Below are 9,395 nucleotides of genomic sequence, written 5' to 3'. Positions count from 1 at the left end.
TGGTTGCTGCACACTCAGTGATTAAATATTTTGCTTGGATGAATTACGGGTGTATTGTCTATGTTTATTTGGGTTGATCTCCAATATTGTTTGTGGTGTTTACTTAAATATCCCAACATAAATTTCTCCATTGCAACACTTTGAAGATATTCTTCACTTCCTCTCTAAAGCAGACATTTTTTAGCATTGATATATATGTATATATATATATATATATTTATTTATATATAGGCGTGTCTGAATTTGGTAGACGGAAACTGAAAGAAGCCCATCGTATATATATATATATATATATATATATATATATATATATATATATATATATATATATATATATATGTATGTATGTATGTATACATAAATATAAGAGGGAACCACTATGTGGAAACCCTTATGCTAGAAAAAGATCCGCTATGGTCTCAACCACTAAGAATTGTTCTCCAGAAAATTTAGCACACCAGAAACGTAAGCGAGCAAGACAAATGAAAAATAATAAAAATATAGATTAATCACAAACAATTGTTTCACTATCAAGAAATTACGTAATTTTATTTACACAATTTATCTGTAGATCATCAGTGTGATCCTCTTTGCAAGATATAATTTGTAGAATTTCACGCCAGATATCAACACAAGGTCCAAAATGCATGTAGTTCCACCTATTATATTTGCGGTTATTTTCAAAAGTCCTCGTTTAGGCGCACTAAATTACCGGAAATAAATACGGCATAAATAATTCACTGCAGTAGTTTTTGCCGGTTTGAGAACTTATTAATTTAAAATTAAAATCAAAATGAGGGAGAAAAATTGGATATTAAATTTATAACATCAATTTAACACCAGTGGACTAAGCATATAAAAAAAACTGAGATTCAGTAAATAGTATTTTATACATAAATATAAGAGGGGAACCACTATGTGGAAACTCTTACGCTAGAAAAAGATCTGGTGTGCTAAATTTTCTGGAGAACCATTCTTAGTGGTTGAGACCATAGCGGATCTGTTGGTGACAGATGAAATATGCCATGGATATGTATGTGTGTGGTTGTGTCTATCCATACATAAACTCACATGCATATATACATACATATATGCATACATACATACATACATACATACATACATACATACATACATACATACATACATACATACATACATACATACATACACATACACACAAACATACACGTGGAGGTTCTGAGAATAAAGACAGACTAACCTGAGAACATTATGCCAGACTTAGCAAAATATGGCAGTCAAAACTCTCCTCTTATAACAAGACCCTGCGCCATAATGCATTTTCAGTACCAGAGTTGATTCCAGCATTTGGGATACTTGACTGGTCTTTAGAGGAAGTCCACTCCATAGAAATTAAAACCCACAAGATCCTGATCTCAGCATGAGGCTTCCACAGAAACAGTGATATTAACAGGCTGTATCTAAGAAGAAGTGACAGAGCTAGGAGTTTGGGATTGGTGCACACAGCCTTCAAATGTTGTTTAGAATCTCTGGGACAGTACTGCTAAAGAGCAGCAACAGAAATAAACCCATAAACTTAGTGCTGAAAAGCAGAGAGAACAACATCCTCTGTATGGGCAGTGGGCTACTCAGGAAGCGTCTTTTCTGGGTACCCTTCCCATACACCCTCAAAACAGCTGGATTAGCATACCTCAAAGAAAGCCTGAATATGAAATGCTTAACATACCTAAAAAAAGACTATGCATGGTTATGTTTTACAAAAACTTGAAGAAGACCATATTATCAACATGAAGCTGAGCTTCTCTTGGACTTGTGACCACTGCATCACACTACAAAGGCTATACATTTTCAGTATGAAAGCCACAGATCGCTACGAGATATCTTCTTGCAAATAAAAGAGGCTGTAAAGCCCTTGGAAGCCCAAGATGCAACTAAAAATGTAGATTATATCATTACAAATCAAATCTGTGAGCGGAACAGTAAAAATCTGCAAGACTCTTGTCAAGTTTAAAATGTGTTTTTGTTATCTACATTCCAATGATGGAGCTTTGTATCTTTTGTTAGAAAGCAGCTCCTTCTTCAGAGGAAGATCTCAAATTTATTAAAAACAGAAGACATCAAGCTGTACCTTGAAATAAAGAGGTCAGATCCTGTACACTATAGATCTTTATTGCAATCAGACCTGGACACAATGCAGCAGTGGATCATGGACTGGCAACTCAAGCTGGCTGTGGACAAATGTACCACCATGCATTTTGGGAGGAGAAACCCAGCATCCACCTACTCCCTCCACAACACTAGTCTCAAAAAGTCTTCATGTGAACGTGACCTGGGTGTTATTGTCGACAGTGATTTGTGTTGGACAAAACACATCACTAAAATTGTCAAGAAGGCTGAGGGTGTCTTGGCATCACTCACCAAATCCTTCGTGAGCTGCTCTCCGACTATCTATCTGTGGTTTTATATAGCTATGGTAAGACCTCACCTGGAATTTGTATCACTGGTCTGGAACCCCTATCTTGCCCAGGATATTAATCGTCTGGAAGCCGTTCAGCAACGTGCAACCAAAAAAATACCCTCCATCAGGCATTTGCCATATTCTGAACGCATTACTTCCCTGGGCATGGACACATTGAAACTCCGACGTCTGGCAGCTGACTTGGCAGACACCCATAAAATTATTAACCATCTTACAAACAATAACTCTGAGCACCTTTTCAAACTTCACCCATCTAACACCCGTGGACATATTTACAAAGTCAGAAGACAGCACAGCTCCCATGACTTCAGGAAATATGTTTTCATGCTAAGAGTTGCTGAAGCATGGAACAAACTGCTGGCATCAGTTGTTAGTTGTCGGAGCACGGCATCCTTCAAAACTTCCATGCTTCCTGAGATTCGCCAACACTACACCTGATTTTCTCCCCTCCATACACACACAAGTATGTATCTGACTCATACATTGTTCGCTTTCCAGACATTTGTACATTACTGCAGATGCTTTATACGCACTTTTGACAAGTTGTGGTGCACCTGAGAAATGTATACAATAATTTCATTATTATTATTTAGAACCTACACACACACACACACACACACCTGGTGATTGTTCCGTCTTCACACAGAATACCATCTCTTTGTACTTTCTAGTTATCAAAATGGTATTTTTGACTTTCCATCCAACAAACAACAAACACTGGTTTCAAGTCCTACCAATGTTATCTAAGTTAAGAATGGGTAATGGCAAGCTGTCTGTGGTGCAACTAGTCCTGGGACCACCCAACAAACAACAAATACTAGTTTCAAGTCCTGCTGATGTGTCTGTTCTTTTTTTTATCGCAAAATTGTGTCTAATTTTGTGATAAAATATATTGTTTTTATGTTGTTTTTTTTTTATTTGCAGGTATACCAAGCATTTGTGAAATACAATAAACTCTTAAGAGAAAGACATCTGTTTGATGAGATGGATGTTGTTTTTAATTTATTCTCTCGGCTTTGTAATTCCCAACCAACCTTCTGCCCCATTCATGAGATTTATGTCGATGAAGTCCAGGATTTTACCCAAGCTGAACTCTTTCTGATGATATTACTTGTTGAAAATCCCAACAACATGTTTCTCACAGGTGACACAGCCCAGAGTATCATGAGAGGTGTTGCATTTCGATTCTGTGACCTCAAGTCACTCTTTTATTACCTAAAAGGGATATGTTCAAATTTAAAGCAACTCCACTCTATTAACGTACCCCAGACAATGCATTATTTGACCTGCAACTACAGGTCACACAGTGGGGTGGTTTCATTGGCTACTAGTGTTCTTGATTTACTTAACAGGTATGTGGCCTTTTGTTTTCTTTGTTTATTATTAAATGTTGCTACCTTAAATTCTGTCTGCCCCTTGGAAGGATGGAAAAGTATATGTTAAAGCTATGATGACGATGATGATGATGTTCTCGTGATGTGTTGAAACTCCTTTGCACTCCTGTTACACTCCAGTTGCTTTCATAGCAAGCTCCTGTTGTTTTCATGTCATGTTACATCCTCAGATCATCCGTGTTACACTCTCACAATCCTCCTGTCACATTCAAGTTGCACTCGAGCCACGCAGCCTAACTTAAGTGACTTGCAAGTGTCATTACTGTTAATTTTTTATTCAACATTGACACTTGCACATACAAACATGCATATCCTATATCTGCATCCCTTCCATGACACTCATGTCACACAGTGACAGCACTTATGTTACATACTTGTTGCTCATGTTACAACCTCTTGCGTTCTCCTTACAACACTCTTTCCTTTTACACTATTTTTACCGCTCACAATGTTTGATATCCTTCTTATAGATATTTCCCGGAATCTTTTGATAAAACCGAAAAAGATTTTGGAACATATGAGGGCCCAAAACCCAAAATCTTTGAGTTCTGTAGTGATGAGGACTTGGCTATGTTATTGGGAGGAGACAAACAGACAACAGATCTAATTGAATTTGGAGCCCAGCAGGTATGTATGACATGTTTGAGTTTGTTGAAAAACACAGGAGAACCCCTTTAGTACCAGCGCCACAATAATATATTATGGACCATTTTTTTCCCTCTATTTCTTGATTGATAAACATAACATGGCACCCGTTTTAATGCCACCACTTTGTCCATGGTCAGCCTTTGTTTTAGCAGAGTTGTTGTTGAGCCCTAAACTAGCCCTGTTTCAGCACACTGTTGGTCAAAGCCATTCCACTTGTGACCATCCCATAATTTTGTATAGCAGAGACTACGTTGTCCAGTGTACCCTTTATTTAAGATGGTAAGATTTGTGGGAGAGTTGGCTGCTATTTTAATTTCACAAGAATTTACTCTGTTCGCTGAAACAGATCTGCCACTCTTGGCTCACCTGTGTTTTTACCTACGGATTTTCAGGCTGAGCATCAGAAGCACATCAACTTCACCAGAACTTCGCTTCTGGCTTTCTTCTTCCTTCATATATAAAAGGAAACTTGTAAGTTTTGAGTATTTCACCAGGGACACTTCATCCTTGTGATGCTGACCTGTTGTGTATGTGGAATTTACCTGTTACACACACACACACACACACACACATATACACCTTTAACTATAGGCACAGATGTGGTTGTATGGTTAAGAAGTTTGCTTGCTAACTACATGGTTTTGAGGTCAGACCCACTGCGTGGTACCTTGGGCAAGTGCCTTCTACTACAGCCTCAAGCCAAGCAAAGCCTTGTGAGTGGATTTGGTAGACAGAAACTGAAGGAATCCCATTTTATGTGTATGTGTGTGTGTATATATATAGGTAGTCAAGCATGACCTCCAAGCGTTGGGCCTCACAGAGGCAACGACAAAGGACTGAGATCTCTGGAGATATGCTGTGACTGCAAAGACCCGAGCTGCTTCCTGCACCAGTTTCGCATAGCCCCAGCCCATCCAAAGTACCTTGGATTGCAGAACGACCTGCTGTGCTTACCTTGGATCGTAGAGTGACCTGCTGTGCTTGAGGAGACCCATTGAGTCAAGTACATCAACATCAAAATAAATATCAAATGGAAATAGTAGTTGTGATACCTGTGCTGGTGGCACGTAAAAAGCACCATCCGAACGTGGCCGATGCCAGCGCCGCCTTGACTGGCTTCTGTGCCGGTGGCACGTAAAAAGCACCAACCAATTGTGGCCGCTGCCAGCCTCCCCTGGCACCTGTGCCGGTGGCATGTAAAAAGCATCCACTATACTCACGGAGTGGTTGGTATTAAGAAGGGCATCCAGCTGTAGAAACACTGTTAGATCAGACTGGAGCCTGGTGCAGCCTCCTGGCTTCCCAGACCCCGGTCGAACTGTCCAACCCATGCTAGCATGGAAAACGGACGTTAAACGATGATGATGATGATGATGATATATACTACCCTCTCAGAGTGGTTGGCGTTAGAAAGAATATCGAGCTGTAGGAACATTGCTTGATTGGATTGGAGCCTGGTGTAGCCTTCTGGCAGTTAAACCATCCAACCATGCCAGCATGGAAAGCGGACATTAAATGACAATGATGATATATATATAAATATCTATATAAATCTATAATATAAATTGGACATGGGCGATTGTTGTATTCTTTTTTGTCTTGAGGTTCACAGCCAAACGGCTGGGTGGATTCTTGTGAAAAATGGTACACATGTGGAGACGGGTGCATAGATTGGAATGCGGTTTGTATTATTTCCCTAGCCCCCATAGTGACCGAGAAAATCAATTAAAACTTTTTCTAATGAAATTCCCCTCTTTGTTCTGCCATTAAAACAACCAGTTGCTCACACAGCTGGCATATACCATTTCACTAGCAACAAGGGGAGGACAGGATGACAGTCAGCCAAAGCCATTCATACATACATAACCTCTCTCTCCTTTTCTTTGTCAGTCACTCACGCATTCACTCACTACAAAAAGTGAATAAAAAAATTTCCGATGTTGTTCTCTGCCTTTTCTCTCATGTTTTGTTCTCTTCTATTTCAGGCTATTCTTGTGGCAAATAATCAGGCAAAACAGGAATTACCCAGTTTTCTTTCATCTGCAATTGTTCTCACAATTGCTGAATCAAAAGGCTTAGAATTCAATGATATCCTTTTGTACAACTTCTTCAAGGATTCTCTGGTACAGTTTCAGTTTCATGTTAATCTAATTTCCCTTCCAGCCTCTCATGAAGGCCACACATTCTTCACATTGCTTTATTAAATTTCATTTCTTCATCACACAACATGAAAGATAAAAAAAGTATTTTAGTAGTTCTGCAACCCTGTTGGTTATTGTGGGGGTGACACACGGACACACACTGCTGCTGCTGGCTGCTACTACTGCCATTGCCACCACCACTTACAACCGACCTCTTAATGGTACACCCAACCATTTGGTGCATGCTGACCACCCAATATATGCGACCCAAGTCAGTGACCTTTCCATTGGATTAAACATTGGTAACTTGGAGAGAGGGGAGAACTTGTATGTATGGCCAATGGTCAGTCTTCCTTGAAAATCTTGCCCAGGCCTCTACAGACATGTGTAGAAGTAGAATTAACCTTGACCGGTGGAGATCCTTGCATTTTATCTGCCTAGGCCAGTGACAGGAAAAGCGCACAAGGGCACACCACAGTGCTTGTGTGTGTGTGTGTGTGTGAGAGAGAGAGTAGGAGAGGGGGTAACTGTCATGTTTGGAGAAAGGGACACGTGCACACACATACACCTGTACATACTCATGCACACACCCACACATCACTCAGCCTCCTGACCCTACATCCTGCTGCTGCTACTGACCTCTGCCATCCCAACACACACACACACACACATGTACTACACATGCATATATAATGTGCTGCATACACGTGTGTATACGTGCATGGTTGTACGATGTATGAATGTCGTCATCCTTGTCACCATTTAACATCTTCCTTCCATGCTTGCAGAGGTTGGACCTTTGGACAGGACCCAGCACTGAGTTCCAGTGTCAGTTTTGGCACGGTTTTTATGGTTGGATGCCCTTCCTAACACCAGCCCCTTTGCACTGTACTGGATGGGGTTTCTTTTCATACCACCAGAAAAGGGAAAGTTCCAACTTCTAGGTGGGGCTGGGAGTGACTTTATACCAGGTTTTGAAAGGCTAAAGTATGATAGAAGACAAGCACAGGTGTCTTGCTAGAGGAGAGGAGATCCGAGGGTGGCGGCTGGAAGTGGTTGAGAAGGAGATGAAAGAAGACAAAGATGCAGTGCCAAACTGCATGGATGTGTGTCTGTGTTCTTTATCAAATAAAATAACCGGTTGGTGTTAAAAGATAAAAAAATCTCTTTTACTATAATTTATGCATCAGTCATTTCTAAGAAAAATTATCAATTACAGGTGACTGATGAATGGCGAATAATAACAAGCTATTTGCAGGAAATAATTGCAGAAACCAATGAAGACAGCCAAGGAAATGGTCAAAGATCAGCTGAATTCAACTTCGGTGAATCCCATTCTTTCTTGTTGCTTAGCTTTGAATTAGTCTTGGTCTCGTAGATCAATGACATTTCAGCCATAATTGTACCCTTTTCCCTTAGGCATTGTGTATCTTAGACTACATTATTCAATGTGACTTCTCTTTTCCAAGTTATATATTTATTATGAATCCTAGTTAAATTCCACCCCATTTAATCTTCACATTAAATTGTTTGTTTTTTTTTCTTTTATTAATTTGTGAAAACTGTTGTGGAAGTCTAAGTGTCCGGAAATTTCCCACTTTCCAAATTGTTGCTGCTTAATGGTAGCACCAATGTTTAGAGGAGAAAGAATGAATGGAATGTATGAAATATTAGATTAACAATCCAAGAGTCATGGGTTCAAATTGACCCGAAGACATACACTTCATTCTCGGTGCCTCTTTTTATTTTATCTATTAAAACTTGATGACATCCCTTTTGTATAAAACTCAACTTAGGTGGACTTGTGTCCCCTCCTGCTCTCTCTCTCTCCCACTGACTCAAAACTTTTCAATTGAGCATTAGGAACTGACCTCTGTATAGATCCTTGTTAATCAGAAAAAGATCACCGAACGGCTCCATGTGTGCCTGTTCTTGGACAGATGCACCACACTACAGCATATTGCTGCTCACATGTGACATAACTGTCGAAAGGCCCTGCTGGAATACTCTACACCCTCCATAAATCTCCCTATTAGCTCTATATTCATGGGAGCCTGCCACTCGTGTCCTGTCCACACTCTTTTTGCTTCTCTATCAATTCTTTCCCCTTTGTCTTTACTCCATTTCCCCAACCTTTGACCTTGGCTTCTGCTCCTCTTATCTTAACTGCACAAACCTGATGAAGTTTATGTGATATTGAACAGTTGTGTCCATCCATGACCTTCTTCACTCTTTCTACGAACTGTTATGGCAATGGTTTCTATGAGCTAAAGGGGTTGTGATGGGTTCTGGGTGATGCCTTGATCTGCTACAAATAAGCAAATCTCTCACCAGTCACTCCCTTCTGTTTTAAAAATGGAAAATCTATATTCGAAATATAAACCCTTCATTGTCTATCCAGAATATATAAAAGGGCAAGATTATCATGGATTGAACATTTGCTTGATCAGGACTGACCCAGGGCTAAGCAACATGAACGCTATCTTAACCAAATCAATCCAGCTAGGTTTATATGCAAGATTGCACAGAAAGGACGAATGCATTCTCATCTTTAGTGTGGAAGTCATCCCACGAGGAACTGGAGTCCATAAAACCCCTTTCTGTAGCCAGTGTTAGCATGGGGTCTCAGACAAACAAACCAGAAATGTGTTTTTAGACAACTAGATTGGTACATAATAAATTGAAAGGTAGGTGGACGGAGTGACAGATGAATCGCTCAATGGATTTGTAGAAAGATGCCGGACTTGACAG

The 9,395-nt window shown here is 39.9% G+C and overlaps 1 protein-coding gene across 1 annotated transcript in view; it reads left to right on the top strand.

The window, feature by feature from the left end:
- Positions 1-9,395, top strand: part of LOC115223708 (TPR and ankyrin repeat-containing protein 1-like) — a 66,163-nt gene that overhangs the window by 35,018 nt on the left and 21,750 nt on the right. The window contains exons 13-16 of the mRNA XM_029794384.2: positions 3,386-3,813; positions 4,326-4,482; positions 6,489-6,626; positions 7,864-7,969. Of these exons, the coding sequence (XP_029650244.1) occupies positions 3,386-3,813; positions 4,326-4,482; positions 6,489-6,626; positions 7,864-7,969 (829 nt within the window). The remainder of the gene's footprint in view (positions 1-3,385; positions 3,814-4,325; positions 4,483-6,488; positions 6,627-7,863; positions 7,970-9,395) is intronic.

Source organism: Octopus sinensis, linkage group LG23 (genome assembly GCF_006345805.1).
Source record: "Octopus sinensis linkage group LG23, ASM634580v1, whole genome shotgun sequence".
NCBI classification, from domain to species: Eukaryota; Metazoa; Mollusca; class Cephalopoda; order Octopoda; family Octopodidae; genus Octopus; species Octopus sinensis.
Note: the sequence above shows the minus strand (reverse complement) of the source record. Positions and strands in the feature narration are given on the sequence as shown.